General features: G+C 35.3%; 1 protein-coding gene across 8 annotated transcripts in view; it reads right to left on the minus strand.

The window, feature by feature from the left end:
• LOC116463082 (utrophin) overlaps positions 1–21,632 on the minus strand; it is a 565,754-nt gene that overhangs the window by 19,400 nt on the left and 524,722 nt on the right. For 7 of the 8 annotated variants that reach the window (XM_032146039.2, XM_032146038.2, XM_032146037.2 and 4 more), the window contains 4 exons: positions 11,424–11,560; positions 4,746–4,784; positions 4,456–4,521; positions 3,273–3,338 (listed from right to left, as the gene is read on the minus strand). In XM_032146039.2, the coding sequence (XP_032001930.1) occupies positions 3,273–3,338; positions 4,456–4,521; positions 4,746–4,784; positions 11,424–11,560 (308 nt within the window). The remainder of the gene's footprint in view (positions 1–3,272; positions 3,339–4,455; positions 4,522–4,745; positions 4,785–11,423; positions 11,561–21,632) is intronic. The other variant, XM_032146040.2, reaches the window with a different exon arrangement.

Consider the following 21,632-nt stretch of genomic DNA (forward strand, 5'->3'; position numbering starts at 1 on the left):
CAAGAACAAACTCTTTAAATGCAGATAGAACATGAGATACCAGATCAGGTACATTAAACATCAATCGTATGTCTTGTGCTAAAATAGAAAATGTTGCAAAAATAATAGGTTTGCACCAAGGAAATACCATTAGATGGAATATAATTATACTACAGTTAAGTCACACATAGTAAACACTATCTAGATTACAAAATTAGTACATATCAGATGAAAAAAAACTATGATTCATTCAATGAGCTTTTGAAAGTAGACAAGACATAAATAAAAATAATAATTTTCTTTCTTTTAAGGATTGTTCTGTTGTAGGTTTCAGATCTGCAAACTGCAATGTCTGTGTAAACCACAGCCAGCCTCCCCATTCTTTCTTTCCAGTGTCACCCAAGGGCAGATGGAAGATGGAGTGAGACATCCTGATAGCCATGGCCCAAGGAATTGTCATCCTTGAGTTCCCGCTTCTGAGATTCCCCAGAACCGTCATGAGTCCTATCTTGTCCTGAGATGTCATTGCTCAGTTTTTCCTTCAAAGATATGTAGTATTTGTAACATCAATTTGCTTTTAAATTGTCCAGAGTCAATCGAATGTACTCATATATCTAATTGTAATAGATATATGGGTGATCATGGACATGTCGTTTATCTTTCTGGATGTCAGTTTCCTTGTTTATAAAATAGGACTCATAATAATGCCCATCCTAGGGTTCATAGGAGATTATTTGTTTCCTTGCATCATCTAGCACCTTGAGGTCACCTGCATTCCCCATTTTCAAAGCCAACAAGGCAGCATCTGCAGATCTCTCTCTGACCTCTGCCTCCATTGCTACGTCTCCTTCTCTGACCCTGGCTCTCCTTCCTACCCTTCATGAGGACCCTTGGGATTACACTGGGGCCACCTGGATTATCCACGATAATCTCTGTTTCAAGGTCCTTAATTAAAAACCTGTGGCAAGGTCCCTTTTGCCATGTAAAGTAATATATTCACAGGCTTCAGGGATTAGGATGTGGACATCTTTGGGGGGCCATCATTCTGTTTACCACAAATGCCTTCATCATGTTTAGCCTATAAGATTCATGGAGACAGTATCTGCATCTGTAGACCTATTGCAGTATCAGGTGCATGGCGGTCATGAGTTGGTAAATGTTTAACAGGTTCTCCAACAGAAAAAGACCTTGATTTGTGGCATTTGCAACTTCTGTGGTTTAAATACTTTGATCATGGCCAATTTCAAGTTCATGACTTCACTGAATGTGTAACTGGGAAAAGATACACATTTGCACACCACCTGACAGAGATAATGAATCAGGAGTATTCAATCTTTTGGCTTCCATGGACCACATTGGAAGAATAAGAATTGTCTTGGGCCACACATTAAATACGCTATCACTAATGATAGCTGATGAGCTAAAAAAGCAAAGAAACAAAAAACAAATCGCAAATAAATCTTATAATGTTTTCAGAAAGTTTACGAATTTGTGCTGGGCTGCATTCAAAGCTGTCCTGAGCCACATGTGGCCTGTGGGTTGCGGGATGGTCAAGTTTATAATAAATAATCCCAAGGGCATAGATATTAGTGAAATGAAGCAAAATCATTAGGGTGTGATGAGTTTTGAGAATTACTTTTGTTTTTGTTTTAATCTAATTTATTTAATTGTAACCGTATATACATGTACATAAATTATTTTTAAAAAGGCTCTGTTTAACAAATAGCTTACAAACATCCTGAAAATGTAACAATCAGCTCTCACAATTGGCTCCAGCGCACCATTACATGGTAGGGATATATTAATAACAACTATCTGTTGGATGGGTGAATGAGTTAATATATCTAATGACAGTATATTAAAATGTATCTGACTGTTAATCTTTTGACTTTTTTTCTTTTCTTTTTAAAAAATGTCAATCTTTTCTGAAACAGTGCTAAATTTGAAAATAGTATTTATTCCTATTTGAAGATACAATATACTAAATTTGAGCATTACCTTTACTGTGTTCACAGGGCATGACAAAACATTTTAAAGAAGTAAGATTTTGTTCTGAATTATTATCTTTTATTTCCTTTAACGCTTTGGCTATGGTCAGCCTTGAGGAAATTTGTTGATTTAGGAGAGATTCAAGATACTTAACTACTTTACATGAAATGCACACTAGTAGGTTAGATATGAAACAAACATTATGAATACACCTTTATTTTGATTTGGGAATTGTTCCACACTCATAGTACATGAATGACAGTGCATAAATCTCTACTACATTATGGTCAAGTATTAAGATGCAATCTTTGAAATTTGAAATTGAAAAACCTCCTGATAACTTTTATTTATAAGCATAATAATAAATAAAACAAGTTTTAGAAAATATGGAAAGAGAACATTCTATATTTGAGCACTTAAAGTATTTTAACCAAGCACTCTCCATAGTTTTCTTTTTTAAGTGAAAACACCCAACTACTATGTTTGACAACTTTTCTGTCTACTTTACAGCTTCCCGTCAGATCCAAACCACAATAAAGCTTTGTAAGTCACATAAGCTTGGCAGTATTAGTCTTTTAGATATTATTCAGAATTAAAAATGTGAATTCCAGGGCACAAAAAAAAGAATGAAAAATTCCAAAATAAGATGACATACAATAGTGGGATAATCAGTGATAAAATATTTGTTGAGAAAGTTCCATAACCAAGTGGAATATGCACATATGGGGAAATCAGAAATAAAATAATTGGCTAGAAAGCTTTTTAGTATATAATATCTTTTTAGTATTCTAAAGTCAATGAGGCTTTTCTTAGTTGCTAATAAAATATTGGCAGAGGAGTTAACAGTTTTCAATAAAGGGTAGGACTATATATCTAAGCATGTGTGGGTCAGAGTTGCTAAATGCAGATATTATGGGAAAAATGTTAGCTAGTGGAAGGAAGAGGATTTCACAGAAAGGGCACATATTCTGTCAAATTACCTTTGTTAAATTAATAAGAAATATGGCAAATGGAATGAATATATACACCTGTTATTCTAAATAAAACAATCTGATTTTTCTGGGGTATATAAGTTGACAAATGTAAGATTTTTTCATTAACTTATATGAAACAAAGTAAATAAACATATTGAGTTTACACTATCGTGGCTTGAAAGCATAAAATCTATGCAGAAATTTTTGGAACCATACTTAATAATTTTTATTGGGATCAAGATTCAGAGCCACGTCAGTGAAGATTGTTTCTGACAGCCATAGTACAAAAACTAGCCTTCCCAGGCAGCACTAATTTCATGATTTACTTACACACTTCCTGTGGTGGAGCTGCTATCAGTGAGAAAAGACCCATTAGTCCTTTCCATCTGGGCCAGTCTGCAAAATAAGAATAAGGAGATTAGACAACGTGGCCATATAGGACACGGTCAATTGGATGTACATCCTTAATCATTTTTAAATTGTCAAAATTCTGACAGAACATGGAAAGATCCAAATCTCCTAACACGACTGTAAAACTAAAACGTTGCATGTTGAGCTACCTTTCTATCACCACTGCCTTAATGCCTGTAGGCCTTTATCTTATGCCATGTTGTAAAGTCTCCTAACTGACCTAATCTTCTAATTGAGCTCCCAGACCTAGGCTTTCCTTAACCCTCTAGTTGGTTTTCATCGAAGTGAGGGTGACATTCTCAAACAAATAAAATGATGTTCCTCTCATAATAAAATCTCTCCATGACTTCCCTTTAACTAAGGACATGATCCAACTCTTCAGTGGCTGGGTTTTTCATTATCAGACCTCAACTTCTGTCTCTTCACTTTCTCATCTATTTCCCTTTCACCTACCTGCAGTTCAGTAAGCAAACCATGCTCTTTCCCAGCTCAATGCTTTTGAGTATATTATTCCATCAGTCCAAGACTTTCCCCTAGAAATTCTAGTTGGCCTAGACCCAGTTCAAATGTTACCATTTTTATGATGCTTGAATTAACCTTTCTAGGCATAGCTAGTTACTAGAACCACAGACACCTAGTATATACCACTTTTCTGAAAGTTTGTGCACACCATCAAGATCAGCCTATATATTACATTATTTATAGATTCTAAAATAAACCCCTATCCTAAAGCATTAGCATAAATTTAATTACATATTGTAATTCATATACACACCATCTCCTGAGAATACCTGCAATCCCACTTTCATTCACTGAAACTTGGTTACAGTATCTAAATCCTGCTTGTACAGTCTTTGGATTCTCATTAGCTGGAGAATCACATTCTGTTCAGGTTTACTTTTCATAGAATATATAGCAGGTGTTTGGTAAAGTGCAAATTGCATCATGAAAATACAAGAGCCCAAATTCCAAATATAATGGAATCATAACTCCTGCAAAACTGAATTCCTTAAATCAAGGTATATTAATAATATTAGATTAATTAGAAATAGATACATTCTGGGTGGCAGTGCAGTGGAGGGCTCTGATCAAAGTTTCTTACCGTGTGGCATATTGTTCTATTCTTGAATGGGTGTCATCATGAAACAGTTGAGGAGATTGCGAGGGGCTTCAAAGGAAAAAAACAAAGCAACAATTTTATGCCCAAATATTGATAGATATTACGATTAGAAATGTTAGGTTACTTAAGTAATGAATTTGCCATGCAAACAAACCACTAGGATTGTTACCCAGAACACAGAAGTATTATTTTAGACCAAGAGTTTAGTAAGACCCCCATGCTAGTACCACTGATCAGAACACCTCTCCTGCACGTGGGCTATGAATACTCACTCATAGTGCTCTGGCCACATACTGATGAGTGTGATAGGACTGCAAAGAGGGGAGAGGGAGACAAAAGTCACAGAACAAACACTTTAGAGCAATTTAAGACAAAAGCAGTGGGGGTGTGGGGAGATTCTCAATTATCTTCCACTCATATATGTGGTTGCCCTGAGAGCCACCATGGGGAAATCAAAAGTAACAGAAGTCACAGTGTATTCTAGAGAAGTCGCTGTGTATTCAAGAGTCTGCAGGGGCCTTTTCACAGATATTACAGGATATTTGTTCCAGGATAGCAAACACATCTTTAAACAGTCATACTGGGGAAAAAAACAGAATGCTCAAAAATAACTCAAAATTATAGAATAATTGTAAAGATAACATTCTATAATATACCAAGGGGGGATGCAATCATATTTTTGTGTTTCCTAGAGAAGAAACTTGGTTAGAAAGATGAAGTTAAAAATGAAACACTACATTATATGTTGATGGCAGAGGTGCAATAAAATTAGATTTTTCTGTTCTTCATCTAATTTTAAATGTAAACATTCAAACCCAGATGTACCCAAAGTACCTCAACCTCACAGACCCATTGAACAAACATGCAACCTAGATACCACCCCTAGACCCCACCAAAAATGTCACATCATAAATAACACTGAAGGCAACTTTCTGAGATCATGATACATTTTCTTCAAAAAAAATGTTTTTTAGAAGTTTAAACTATGAATTGGTATAAGAAAACTTGTTCTGCTTGACTCAGGGGCTTGTGTCTGGAGCCAGATCATTCAGTGTCACTCTCAATGCTGGTGATATTGCATACTGCCTAGGAATTCCCAAGTCTCCATGAAATACTTTTGAAAACAACTGATCCTAATTAAAAGCTAGTTTCAACCCTAGCTTTTTGAGGAGGAAGGAGAGTAAATGAATGCAGAAAATTTAAAGTACAAAGAAAATTAGCTATTTAATTAAATAAAGTCTGCAAAAGCTAATAGTGTTTGAAACAAAATTATTCCAAAACTCCTTGATTCTCCTATTTCTATTGTACATGCCTACTTAGAAAAAGAAAGTAGATATGTATAATGCCTACTTTTCTCATCATCTCCTATAGTGAAGTGCAGGTTGATGCCTGCACAGCAAAGACTTTTGAGCATTAACTTATTGAGATGAAAAACTAAGACTCTTCAGATCTATTTTCAGAACCAGGCATTTATCCACACTGTTTGTCAGAATATCTATACTGTCAGTAAACTTAATTTATATATGTGTAAAATAGAGACAATAACAATAAAACAACACAGTGTTAGTCAATACTATTTCCACGTCACTGTTCTTCATTAACCCTGAAATACGTTAAATGTCAGGTGAATGATATGCTATATACTTTCTAAAAACAGTAACTGCTTAAGAGATTATTTCCAAAATTCAAGTTAGCAAAACATATGCCATGAACTTCAAATAGAAGAAAAGTGTGTATTTTTTTTTTTTTTTGTCTTAATCAACCTTGGAAAGGCTCTGTCAAATTGCTTGACTGGTTCTTGCTAACTTAATTCAGTTAGCACAAAAGTGATCCACGACCTAAGATGAGAATGGCAAGGGTAGAGAGCTAAACTGAAGGGTTTTTCAAGTTTTGTTATATATTTGAAAAATTTCTAAAAAAAGAAATAGAGATAAAAAAGTCAAACCTTGGGCTTCATTGACCAGAGAATTTTGATTTGTAGAAAAAAAAGATTAAATGATAAGCTTTTTCATTTAATTGTGAAAGGAGAAAATAAGAAACTGCATAGTTACAACCTATCATTAAAAAGGCTTGGAAATAAGACCAATGTGTGTGTTAGCCCAGGCTTCAGAATGCAGCCTATCCCTGCTCTCCAGCATGGGGGCTAAACAGGTGATTTTGTCAATCACACACTAATATTCCAGAAATCAGACTCTACTACAAATATTTAGATATTATATGAAATGTAACCCAGGCCAGGCTCAGTAGCTTGTGCCTGTAATCCTAGCAGTTTGGAAAGCTGAGACAAGAGAATCACTTAGTATCATGTAAAATGTAACCCAGGCCAGGCTCAGTGGCTTATACATATAATCTCAGCACTTTGGGAGGCTGAGGCAGGAGGATCACTTGAGCCCAGGTGTCTGCGGCCAGCCTTGGTAACATAATGAGACTCCATCTCCACAAAAAATAAACACATTAGCTGTGTGTGGTGTCATGATGACTATAGTCCCAGCTTCTCGGGAGGCTGAAAATTTTATCCAGAAGTTTAATTTACAAACTGATACAAGAAAACGTGTTCTAGGCCGGGCGCGGTGGCTCACACTTGTAATCCCAGCACTTTGGGAGGCCGAGGTGGGCAGATCACGAGGTCAGGAGATCGAGACCACAGTGAAACCCCGTCTCTACTAAAAATACAAAAAATTAGCCGGGCGTGGTGGTGGGCACCTGTAGTCCCAGCTACTTGGAGAGGCTGAGGCAGGAGAATGGTGTGAACCCAGGAGGCGAAGCTTGCAGTGAGCCGAGATAGCGCCACTGCACTCCAGCCTGGGCGACAGAGCAGTAAAAAAAAAAAAAAAGAAAACGTGTTCTGCTTGACTCACAGGTTTGTGTCTGGGGCCAGATCATTCAGTGTTGTTCTTAACGCTGGGGGGACACCCCCCCCCCAACTTCGCATACTGCCTAGGAATTCCCAAGGAGGAATGCTTGAGCCTGGGAGGTCGAGGCTGCAATGAGACAGTGAGCTGTGATTGTGCCACTGCACTCTAGCTTGGGAAACAGAACTGGACCTCGTCTCAAAAAAAAATATATATATATATATATATAATATTATATTAATATATATACACACATATATATACATATTTGTATATATATAAAATATGTGTGTGTGTGTATATATATATATATATATATAAATTGTTTTATATATAAAACCCAGACTTTGAAGAACTTAGTGACCCTTTTAGTGCCTTAAATTGTCATTAGACTCTTCCTTGTTCTTTGTCTTCTGCCTTCTTCAATCCATTTGCCCCAGAGCAGGGTAAGTGGGATCCCTGCTGCTTTTACTTAAAGACCCCCAAAGGCTCCCCACTGCTCTCAGAATGAACTCCAAACACTTTGGCATGGCTTAGAAGGTCCTTCATTATATGGTTCCATCTTTTCTCTCCACTGCCATTTCTTGCCACTGTGCTAGTTTTCCACCCCTGTTTCTGAAACTGTCTTGCCTCCAAGCTTTTGAAAATGCTTCCTTGGACCAGAAACTCTCCCTCTCAACCTCCCACATCAAACACACAACACTTAGCCCTATTAATCTTTCAGGTCTCAACTTAGCTGTCATAATTCCTTCCAGTCGGGTGTTAACTGCAACTGTAGTTAAACTTATATTGTATTTGTTTCTTGCTATAGCAAAGGCTTTAAAAAAATCTTTAAATTCATTTATTCCCCTTAAACCAATACCAGGGAGAGGTGTCTATTTTACCTTTTTTAATCTTTAGGGAAACCAACCTATCTCTTTAGCCAATAATAATTCTCACAACTCTTGAATTACTTTTGCTACTATTTTAGCTTGTTCCTCAGGTTTATTTTCAATGGAGTATTCTTTAATCAAACTCTACTCATTTATTGATTTATTTTCTGAAAAATTTTACATAGTTATAAAATTAATCGAATAAACCTTAGCATGGATTTGTTTACTCCCTTTTAGTAATAACTCATTTTCCCCATAAATCCCCTCCTCCATGCATGCATGTGTAATTACTGGGCAGAGGATAAAACGTTGTATTTTGCAAGGATGAAAAAGAAAGAAGCAAAAGAAAATTCTAATTAGCTTCATAAATAACTTCAACACATTTGCCACTTCGCTGGTTTTTCTCCAATGTTCTCCTCCCACAAATAGGAGAATAAACAAAATCAAACTTTTTTATTACCCACTCACATAAATTGTTACACCAGAAGATTAAGCGGCCCTGTACTAGAAAGGGCTCAGCCGAAAAGTGAACTATATCAAATCCTGAGAGCTTGGTCTAGGATTAAAAAAAAAAAACCTGCCCACTATATCCAGTAGTTCATAAACCTTTCCAATAAGGATCTTGGAGCATCTGATGCAGGCTTACACTCCTTCCTTTTTTTCTCTTGTTTTCCTCTCACTAAAAATGACCATAAATTCATTTTCAATTGAATGAATTGAGGAGAGGCATTTTCAGAATTACACCCCAAAATCACAGTACAAAATTATTTGGCATGCTTTACTTTTAATTTTTGCCTAATAGAGTCACTCAGAATAGGATGACTGACACCAATGATTATTTTGACATTGAAAGGCAAATTAAAAATGTTTTAAAGGAGTATAAAACATGCATCTATCTGCATGGTTCCTGTAAAGGGTGTAGATATTTGTGATGCAAAATGCCAATGGTTTAGCAAAAGATTAAAAGGCACATTGCTTAGTTCAAACCTATCAAATTATCCTGTAAATTAAAGCACCAAGTAATAATTCTGTGCCTCAGAATTATCCATTCCAAAGGTTAATAGGATGGGACACAAAAAAAAGTACAATTTTGTCTTTATCCTAAGGCATCAGCACAGTTAAACATATATTAGATACTAAGACAAATAAGAATCTATTATCACACAACCTTTTGAAGGAAGGGACAAAAACATACCCACGAATCAAAAAGAGGACCAAAGGTCTACTGTTCCTGAATGTATTCGAATAGCTCTCTTTCAATTGAAATTGCTTTACTAAAACTTTTTCTAAATTGTACTATGCAAAAGAATGTTTAGAAAGACATAGATCTTAATTGTACACGGTTTGATATCAAGTGTAAAGAATATATCTTAAGTGTACACAGTTTGATATCAAGCATAGTAATCATGAAGTTGAAATTTTTTCTTACATTCTGTATGTGTATGTGTTATACATGGACCTATCTAAATATGCATTTGCATTGTATTTCTTTCTGCATACACACACATGACATTACCTATAGAGGGAAAAAGGTATCTCCTATGCTTTGGCTTTGGTCTTTCTTCTATTTCTTAGCCATTCCACAAATAAAAGAGATAAACTGGTACATAAATTTAGCAAAGTTTGAGGTCTACAGGGATTTTTAAAAATCTATTTTGGTCTGCAGACCAAATACTGTATTCTTCTATTTCGACATGTTTGAGACATTGACTATCACAATGCACTAAAATATTACTATTCCCTGATTTTCTCTCATGTACAAAATAAAATGAAATATGAATTTGAAGGTTAAAGTTTCATTTCACAAAAATTGCACTTGACATTTTTTGTACTTCTTATTACAATTTTCTCTATTTTTTATAAAGTAGAAAACTTCACACTTTTGAGTTTCTCTTCTCTAGTCATCTGAGATGGTGTCTTTCTCTGATTAGAACTTCATTATGCTATACAACTAGGCACTCTGTTGATGATTAGTAATAAAAGTTCATTTTCCCCAAGATTCAACCACAAGAAAATGGCCTTAGCAGGAATATTTATGCTGACATATGAAAAAGCAATTCAAAGATCTAAAATCTATCTATTTTGATCTTAACACATAATTGTTTAGTACCTTAAAATTATTTCTTTGCATTTTTTCTGGGTCATTAAAAAACATTTTTTTCTTTTCACTTCAGGCCATAAATTCTTATTCCCTTTGCTTTATAATCACATAGTAATTTCACCATCTTGAAACTTTCATCTATGCTAAGCAACTCAAATTATACACTTGGAATAAATTTTTTCTATTTTATGTAATATATAAAGCTATCTCAGTTTGCTGTCTTGTCAATAAAAAATAGATTAGAAACATAATGTGACATTTTAGAATTTTAGCATAAATATCTGAATCAACAGAGTAAGTATTATTAATAAATTTATATTAAAGAGATGCAAAAAGAGTATAAAACATACTCTGAGAAACAGTAAAACACCCCCCATAAGGGGAAAAAAAGGAAAATAAATAAAAGAATTAAAGACTATATAATGCCATAATTTAAGTATTTTTAAAAAGAGATGAGCAACAAAAGAGATAACCAGTGTGTATTAAGGTTGACATATTAATACATATTTTCAAAGTTTAAAGACACGTGCGAAGTTAAAATTGAAATTTTTTCTATTTTATGTAATATATAAAGCTATCTCAGTTTGCTGTCTTCATTTTCAATAAAAATAGATTAGAATCATAATGTGATATTTTAGAATTTTAGCATAAATATCTGAATCAACAGATTAAGTATTATTAATAAATTTATATTACATATATGCAAAAAGAGTATAAAACATATTCTGAGAAATAGTAAAACACCACCCATAAGGGGAAAAAAAGGAAAAGAAAGAAAGAAAGAGAAAGAAAGAAAGAAAGAAAGAAAGACTATATAATGCTACACTTTAAGTATTTTTAAAAAGAAAAGAGATGACCAACAAAAGAGATGACCAGTGTGTATTAAGGCTGACATATTAATACATATTTTTAAAATTTAAGGACATGTGCAAGGTTAAAATTGAAATTTTGGCTGTGACATTGTCAAAAAATAGTAAAAATTCATGTTGTGAAGACTGATTCTAAGTTTAATTTACCTCCTCTAAAATGTAATTGGTATTAAACAATTTCTCGTGTTACTAACATAAAAAAGACAACATCAGATATAAATGTTCACACTAGATTTAATATTAAAATCAAACTTACGTCTCTAAGTTGTCACCTTCAAGAACTGTCTGGACAGGCAGGTAACCAAGTCGAGGGTGTTTGGCAAAGTACTTCTTTGACCTGAACTTGTTCTTAAGCACCTTTGTAAAGTCTCGTACATCTTCCCCAGACGTTGTCTATAAGGTTGAAAACAATTACACTTCTCTCAGTAAAACGGAAGGCAATAACTATCTATAACAAAATCAGAGCAGATGTAAATTGATGCAATTAAATGTCAACAGTTTTGGTAGTTTTATGCATTTTTGAAATAAAGCACAGTCTCATGAAAACACTTGCCAATAAGAACTCATCACTAAATATATCCAGTGACAAGTTTATAATTTTTCATTCTCTGTTGAAAATAAACCATAACTAGTTCATTTCCCCAATATTTTAAAACTTGGGCCAAAAAGTAAAATTAGTTTTGAAATTTTTCCAAACTATTGGCTGGTTCTTATTACTAAAAAAATTTTCAATTTGCTATTAATTTAGTGATGACAGAGTATTGTGGCTATTATATGGTTTTAACCAAGCTGAGTTAATGGAAATTAGCCACAGAGACGATGCTGGCTACACACAAACCAGCATATATTCTAGTGGGGAAAAAGACAAGACAATAAATAAGAGAGAAAGAGCAGGGCCATATTGGTGCTCTGTTTGGGAAGGAATACTGTCGATTTCTTTGTCCTTTCCCAACTAGGTAGACCTATAATTATTTTACCTGAACTACATTTTTAATAGTGCTATAAAATGTCACTGTTCCATTAGGTATTTTTAAATGATTCATTTGATAATCATTTAGGGAGATATGGACTAACACTACCCCAACCCCACCCACCCCATCATCCTATTCCATGAACTATTGTTCTCCAAGCCCCAGTTTTCTACTGTATATCACAATTCTAGTTTCTATTTGCAATACAGATATCAACTGCAATCCTTCTGAAGATGCATTTAAAATATTTACATTATCTGCATAGAACTTAATGAAGCCCATGATCCTCTGGCTCCAACTTGGCTGCTCAACCTACCACTCATTATACCTCACTCCCTCTTCTTAGAGACAGAAAGAGAGAGGGAGGAGGAGGGGGAGGAGGAGGAGGAGGAGGAAGAGGGGAAGGAGAGAGAAACTTTCTTGTAATCACAGACACTGAGTGATAAGTATATTTGCTTACCTGCTGCCTGCTCCCTGTCCCTGCCCTTCAGCTTTTCCTTCACAACATGCATGCCCAGGACTCACAGAAACTTGTTTTGCAGACAGAAACTTTTTTTATTTTTTTGAGACAGAGTCTCACTCTGTCACCCAAGCTGGTATGCAATGGCGCGATCTCAGCTCACTGCAACCTCTGCCTCACAGGTTCAGGCAATTCTCGTGCCTCAGCCTCCTGAGTAGCTGGGACTACAGGTGCGCACCACCACATCTGGCTAATTTTTGTATTTTTAGTAGATGGGGTTTCACCATGTTGGCCAGGCTGGTCTCAAACTCCTGACCTCAAGTGATTCACCTGTCTCAGATTCCCAAAGTGCTGGGATTACAGGTATGAGCCACCGCACCCAGACAAAAATTAAAAAAAAAAAAAAAAAAAAAGATTTTTGAAAACAACTAAGTTCTGAGTCAACCCTTATATAGTTTTGCCACTTTTTATCCATTCCCATTCTATCAAAACATGTCTGCTTCTAGTAAATAATTAAGGGAACTTTTGATTCTTTCGGCTTGCAAAGCAGAGATGAGGCAAGATTAAGCCGCAGCTACTTATCATGTAAAATTCATCAGTTTTTACATTGACAAAACAAACAACCTGCAACAAGATGCCAGCCCCATGCTATCACCAGGCCTTGCCATCAGATTCACAATGACCAATCTTTTCCTGAATAACTGAATATTAACTACATAATGATCTGCAGTTATATGGATATAGGGCTTCCCAAATGCATAGCAAAAGTGCAGAAGAAAAAGCTATTTATGAAAAGAAAAAGAATTCAAGGAAACCCTGTGGAGGAAAAAGGGTTGTTATAAGATCTGATGGTTTGAGAGTATTCAGCTCTTACCAGGCAGAAAAGGAAAAAAAAAAACAGATTGTATTTGGGAGCAAATAAGGAAACTTTTAGAGAAGCAATATCTGGGTCTCAGAACAAAGCCAAAATGATATATCATCTACTATAAACGATTTTCACATCTTTTGCAATGGTTATCACAACTGCAGATAATTTAGTTTAGAGATATGCTTAACCTAAATGTCTTGGTAAGGAAGGAAAAAAAGAAGTTTCCATAATAGAAATGCATAAAGAGGACCTGTGTGTAAGAATAAGCATTTATGACCCAATTTATTTCTTTGTCTGTTCTTAGTACACTGTTAATATAGAGAGAAATACTTAATGAGCAATGGACTCCAGCTTTTACTTGAGAGTAAACTCCATACCTAGCAATGTAAAAGTTTTGATCTCTTAGGCCAGTGGTTTTCAAGCCATATTCAGGTCTTCAGTTCACAGCCCTGAGTGGAGTGAGTGGGTGGGATAAAAGGCCAGATGGGCAAGGCATCAGGCCCCTTACCCAGTGTGCCTCAGAAAGGGTATGGTACAGTTTACACTTCAGTGGTTTTCAGTGAATTCATAAAGTTAAAAAAAAATCACCACTATCTAATTACAGGTCATTTTCATCACCCGAAAGAGAAACTCTGTACCCGTGATCCTTCTCCTCCCACAACCCATGGCAAGCATTAATCTATTTTCTCTATGAATCTGCTTATTCTGGACATTTCATATAAACAAATTAATATAATATATGGTCTTTTATGACTTGCTTCTTTTACTTAGCATCAGTTCTTCTAGTTTATCTATATTTGAGTTCCAACACGAACTCTTGCTTGTGAAAAAAAGACACATTATTCAAAAGTGCCAGTCCAATTCCACAGCATACATTCTTTAGCTAAATATTTTCAAGACATGAAAGACCAAAGCAAAACCAACCAATAAACAAAAACAACCCCTTTCTATCCCATGCACAAAATAATCAACAAACAACTACTTGCTGTCCCAAAAAGTTATAGTAGTTACTGAAATCAGTTTCTAGTAACACTCATGTTTACATGTTTTTAAAAGTTAGTACACACTCACATAGAAATAGCTTATTTTTATTTCCTTGAGGAAAAGCTAGCACAAAGAGTTGTAATCTAAGAGCATTAACTCACTATTGCCATACACTTTATGCAATATTAAAAGAAAAAGTGAAAAGTAATTCATCCCAAGGAATTAGGGATTATATTCAGGTTATCAGAGTGTAATTCTTCAGCTGGGATAGAGCCAATAAAGTGAATTTAACCCATTTTGCACCAAAAATGTTAAAACATTTATACTTTGTCCGATTTTTATTATATAATGGTAGTACCTAATATTTCTCTATTTTAAAATGCTAAAGTAATGGTTTGGTTTAGAAAAAAAGAAAAAGAAAGAAAAAAGGGAACCACCCACTTACCATAATAAATATAACCAAACTCAACTCTATCTTTACACTAGGTATAATACATTTTTCTTTTTTTTAAGCAAATAACTTTTGATATTATGATAGAAATATAAAATTGAAAGGAACAATCATTACTACACAAATTATCCAACATTTTAAATGCATTTCTTGGAAGATTCGGTTTCTGTTTATTTCTGTAAGAAAAGAACAGATTTTGCAGATCCCATTAGATCAAACACAAGGGTAACATGTTAGCATCGGACCTTGTACCTTATAAATCGCTTTCCTTCAATCTCATTTAACCATCATGGCCTCTGAGGAGATTATCACCAGGTTTCTGAAGCCTAAGTAAACTCACACTAAGCCTTTGATGGACTCCAACCAAGTTCAGTAAGGAAAAAAAATGTTCTTGAAAATCTGAGTCTTTTTATAAGACTATGTCATTGCTTCTAGAAAAATGGAACTGTTTTAAGTTTTGAAAGAGAAAGAATCCATAGCCATTGACTAAAATATCGAATATTGCATCCTAAATTTTTCCTTCATTTTAAATAAAGTACTGGTTAGATGCCATGTGGTTGGTTTTTTAAAAAATTATATTAAAATGTCATTTTCTAAATAGGCTGGATGCAGTGGCTCACACCTGTAATGCCAGCACTTTGGGAGGCAAAGGAGGGCAGATTGCTTCAACTCAGGAGTTCGAGACCAGCCTGGGCAACACGGCAAAACCCCATCTCTATTTAAAAAATAAAAAAAGAAAAAAAAAGAAAAAGTTAGGCATGACAGCACGTGCCTGCAGTCCCAGCTACTTAAAAAAGATTTAAATGGTGTATATAACACGTTTGGTATAAGTACAACTAGAAAGAAAAATAAAATATACATGAAGGAATAAAAATAAAATAAAAATTGCCAGCTATTTGACCATCCAGAGATAGCCATTTGTAAAATTTTGGTGACTAGACTGATTTATTTTTATAATTCTTTTTATTTTAAAGTCAAACAAAATATATACACAGAAAAATGTATGGCTTAATGAAATATTATCAGTCGGAAAACAGAACACTGCTGCACATTCGAGAAGCCCCTCCCAGGCACAACGCTCTTCCCCTCTCTATTTTACCATCAACTTCATTTTTTGAAGTAGTACATAACTTGAATTATGTTTTAAAAATAGTTTTAACACTCCAATGTCTATCCTTAATTGGTTTTGCTCATTAAAAAAAAAATCTGATATATTTTAAATCACTTTTAACTTACAGGTCCCTCCTCCACACCTGCCATTTCCCTACAGTTTGTCTGTTGGAAAACTCAGACAATTTGACCTGCAGAGTTTTCCAGAGTCTGGATTTTACAGAATGTCTATTTTTGGTACAGTTCAACACTTTCATCTGTCCTCTTGATAACCTCCTACAAATCTGCAACTTGATCCAGATAATGCATCAGACTTTTGTCAAGACAATTAGTGGTATTTGGCAGTGTTATAGGAGGCACATAATAGCTGTCATCTCTCTTATGTGATCTTAGCAGCTGTTCATGCTAAGTGTCCGTATCCATTCATTGGGAATTGCAAAACGGTGTAATTCTATCATTCATTTTTCATTTATTACTTGGAATACTTTGTGATGGTTAATATTGAGTGTCAACTTGATTGGATTGAGGGATGCAAAGTACTGTTCCTGGGTGTGTCTGTGAGGGTGTTGCCAAAGGAGATTAATATTTGAGTCAGTGGACTGGGAGAGGCAGTTACACCCTCAAACTGGGTGGGTACCATCTAATCACTGGGCACCATCTAATCACCTGCCAGTACAGCTAGAATAAAGCAGGCAGGAGAAGATGGAAGAGCAGACTTGCTGAGTCTTCTGGCCTTCATCTTTTTCCGTGCTGGAAGCTTTCTGCCCTCGAACATAAACTCCAACTTCTTCAACTTTTGGACTGTTAGACCAGTGGTTTGCGAGGGGCTCTTGGGCCTTCGGCCACAGACTGAAGGCTGCACTGTCAGCTTCCCTACTTTTGAGGTTTGGGTACTCGAACTGGCTTCCTTGCTCTTCAGCTTGCAGACAGCCTACTGTAGGACTTCACCTTGTGATCATGTGAGTCAATACTCCTTAATAAACTCCCTTTCATATACACATCTATCCTATTAGCTCTGACCCTCTAGAGAACCCTGCCTAATACAAACTTTTATAAAGAAACATCACCACGTCTAACACTTAGGTACTCTGTGGTACAGTTCATTTAGAAAAGTCAGGATAAATATTTGACTGTGTTGACTAATTTTCAATATCATGAAATGGTTTCCTATCATTTTCCAAAGATGTTCAATGCTTTTGTTCACTTTAAATATCATGAGGAACTCAAAGATTTTAATGTATTTGATGGGGTTCAATCTATTGCAATTCTCATTACTGAAGGTCAAGTTCAGTTGGCAACTTTTAATGTGACTCTAACAGTCTTCAACAGCTTCCTTATTAGCTACTATTACAAGATGTTCCAAGCACACCTTTTAGGCCTTTTCAGTGTTAACAGGCTTTTTCTTTGCACGGAGCTGGGAAATATGCATTTGAAGGTAAAATTTATCTTGAAGTTACATTGATGATTCCAATTCAAATTTCTGATTTAAATTAACTTGCTTTCTAATACACCTCTACCTCCTTTTTTCAAAACCAAAAATCTGGTTCTCAAGGACACAAGAGATAATAGACCTAGACAATCCCATAATTATTCATTTGCTTTTTATCATATTACATACATAATAGTCTTAGAACACTAATACCAATACTACCACCCATATGATTAGTGAAAACATTAAAATATAGATTTACTTTTCTATTTTCCTCCCATTCATAAGGTAGTTACACTGGCATGCTTTATTTGTAGTGATATAATTTTGTTCCTTATCTCTTTTTCTTAAAATTGCTTTATATGAGATTTGGTCTTGATACTTTTGTTGCTCATTTTTTTTGGTTGTACAATTAATTTTCCTAAACTTTTATAATGAAGTGAGGTTGGGGAAAGCTTTTCTAACTTCACAGAGATTCCTCTTCTTTTGCTTTTGTGTAGTATTTACAATTACAGTACGTGTCTCAATCTATTCAGTCTGCTATAACAGAATACTATAGACTGAGCAGCTTAAATAAAACAGCAGAGATTTATCTCTCACAGTTCTGGAGACTGGTAAGTCCAAGATCAAAGGATTGGCAGATTTGTTGTCCAGTGAGTCTGCTTCCTGGCTCATACACAGCCGTCTTCTCACTGTGTCCTCCCATGGTGGAAGGGAAGAGAGAGCTCTCTGGGGTCACTTTTATGAATGCACTAATTTCATTCATGACAGCTCCATCCTCGTGACCTAATCACTTCCAAAGCCCCATCTCCTAACACTATCACACTAGGGATTAGATTTCAACCCATGAATTTTTGGGAGACATAAACATTCCATTCATAGCAGTACTTGAGTTTGGGACTTTCTGGTCTTGTTCCCCCATACCCTCTACCAGCACACAGGCACATTTTGGACTAGGCCCTCTCCTTTCATTTCTGTTGCCTTAAGATGCTCCATATTGATTCTATTCCCAGAGGTTTTGCTCAGTGTGAGACCTTCCTTCTAGAAGGAAGCTCTGATGGGTCCAGTCTGAGAGCTCACAGCAGGCAAGAGCATTCTAGAAATGTCACACCTTTTTACCCTAGTCTCTGTGCATGGCGAAACCCTTCCAGGTTTAGCTCTGCTCTCAAGCCAGCTTTCCATTAAATATCTGTTGCCTATTTTGGGGGCTATCCAGTTCTTAGGCACCCTCACTTCCTTTTCTTTCATCTCATACAGGCAGTGATGTCTTGTATGTTTTATGGCTGGTGGTGGCTTATCGCCACCTGGATTTATTTTGGATCTCTCTTGTCATCTAGTTTGGTTGCAAGCGCTGCACATTTTAGTTTTGCTGTCTAGTTATTCCCTTTACAAATGTCTCTTTATGAATGTAATTACTTTACAAATGGAAGGAAAATGGCAAAGGCAAAAGACATGGAGAAACTCTGGGCCGGGCATGGTGGCTCATGCCTGTAATCCCAGCACTTTGGGAGGTCGAGGCCGGCAGATCACAAGGTCAGGAGATCGAGACCACCTGGCTAACACAGTGAAACCCCATCTCTACTAAAAATTCAAAAATTAGCTTGGTGTGGTGGCACATGCCTGTAATCCCAGCTACTCAGGAGGCTAAGGCAGGAGAATCACTTGAATCCGGGAGGCGGAGGTTGTAGTGAGCCAAGATTGCGCCATTGCACTCCAGCTTGGGCAACAAGAGCGAAACTCCCTCTCAAAAAAAAAAAACCCAACAACAACATAAAAACTCTGATGCCATGCTACCACCATCTTCCCCAGATGCCTCTGGACTGATTTTCAACAAGCACATAAAAATTCACATATACAAATTAGGGCTGTCCTTGAAATTGTCATTTTTGGAAAGCTAATGATGGTGACTCACTGTGAAAAACATTTTAGAACTGAACCTACACAGATAAGTAGGCATGTGAATTCTGAAAATGTACTTTACTCCACTGTACTGCTAATAAGTCGCCGTAAGACAATGAAAAATGACCTGTATAATAAGAATTAATCAATTTTTTACTTATTCCCCATCAACTAATATAAATGAATAAATAAAATATGGAAACTATCACTGAATTATAAAATGTACCCTGTGATACATCTATCTGTAGCAAAACCCTAAAGAAAATCACTTGTAAGGTGAAATCAAATAATTTTTTACTTTTGAGATTGTATTTTACCAACCAAAATAGTTAGGAAATTTTAAATTTTCTTCTATTTTATCCTTGATAGAGAACAAATATAGATATTGCACATGGAACATAATTTAGAGTTACTCTATCTTTTGCTTGAGTTTGTATATCTCTATATGAATGCATGTGTATCCCTCTATATGTCCCTGTTCATATTGCAAACTGTACAATCTTACTTTATGCTGAAATCTATGCATTACTGAACTTCAAAAGCATTAATATATGGCTGAAAGTTCCGTTTTCACTAATACGTACCACAAGAAGCAGCAAGGATAAAGTACAGAACAATCTAGAATGTAGAAAAGCTAACCCCCCCCACCCAGTATTCATAATCAAGTGATCCTTGAATAAATGGCTTTACTAGGTCAGCTCAAAGGACTCTTACTATTATCCCCAAGACCCACAAAGCAACACACAAACGGAAGCTATTTACAATACTACCAAATAACCTGAATCCCATAACACATAACTTCTAATTACCAATTTAAACAAAATAAGATAAAGAACCACAAATAAAGAAACAAAACAAAACAAAAAATATTTGTTTTAATTCTTCCAACAACTTTTTTTTGGGGGGTCACTTCTTAACTTGAGATATCAGTATTAACTAATTCCTTAATGCTCCAAACAGTGGATTTAAACTGTTAATTACAAATATGAATAAATTACAGACAGAGGAAAACAAGGATTTACAAAGAGGTAAATCAAGGTTATAGATATAAAAAAAAAACAGTCATTTGGCACGCAGGCAGAATAATTGAACGTTATCATTTGGATCATGCACAAGTGCTAAAATCATTGTTGAACAGCACCCTCATTAGCAAAAGTTACTTCTTAAATATAGAAATCAGTAGTCCCAACTGGTATATGCATACTGCTAAGCGGTACATTTCATTATCACAAGACTTATTTTAAAGACATTCTTAACAGGGTTTTTTTTTAACTATAAAACAACCTCTGAATTTTTATTTAAGTTTCAATGATTTCAACAAGTTGAAATTCAGACACATTTGAATGCCATGGATAGGATGCAATCAGTAAGAAAAGCTCAGATTTTCAAGTCCTAATGAAAAAATATGAAGCTAAAAAAATTAGCATTAGCAGAATCACCAAAGAGTCAAGAATCAGTAGGATAATAAGTCATCCAAAGTAAAATGGATTTTGCCCAAACCTCACCTTAAAAGTTAATGACAAATCTAAATGCACTGGACCTACTGGAAAAACAATGTAAGGTGAGCAGGAGCTGAAACACCACTTCAGGATGCTGAGGTCAGAGAAACAGCCGTGATGCTGCGTTTTCAGTATATTGGCAAACACCCACGTCACATCTGAAGAGACAAGACTGCCGAAAAACAAACTACCCTAACTCAAGGTAGAGCTTTCCAAAGAATGAATCAGCATTTTTAAAATATTTGATTTTTGTAGTCTTACGAAGTACATTGATGCTGGCAGGGGTGGAAAGGATTGGTCAAAACAACTGCTTCTAGATTTTTTTTCTTTGTTCTTTTTGGTTTTGTGTGTGTGTGTGTGTGTGTGTGTGTGTATGGGTTTTATTTTTGCCAATGGCATATAGTTCATAAAAAAAGCACAATTTATCTTTTATCTTAAAAAAGAAATTCGATATTTTTTACTAGAAAATTGTAATTCTTCTCACTGAAAACATGATTCTTCCCATGGAAAACGTAATTTTGGTTCATTTCCCTATATATTAATCAATATCAACAAGAATATGTTTGAACCTCTTGCTTTAAAAACAACTGTATTTGCTTAAACCCTGCAATATAAATCTGTTTTGAGTGGTATTAATTTAATAAGCTATTTCTCATTGAGGTATTTTTTTCCTGTCATCGCCTCTTCTCACTAAAGTCATCAAAGCTACCAGTACAAACTAGTCCTATGTAAAGCTCAGCAACTAAACTATGACATTGACAATGAATCTACCCTTGCAATTGAAATGCTAGAAG

Source organism: Hylobates moloch, unplaced genomic scaffold (assembly GCF_009828535.3).
Source record: "Hylobates moloch isolate HMO894 unplaced genomic scaffold, HMol_V3 SCAFFOLD_27, whole genome shotgun sequence".
NCBI lineage: Eukaryota > Metazoa > Chordata > Mammalia > Primates > Hylobatidae > Hylobates > Hylobates moloch.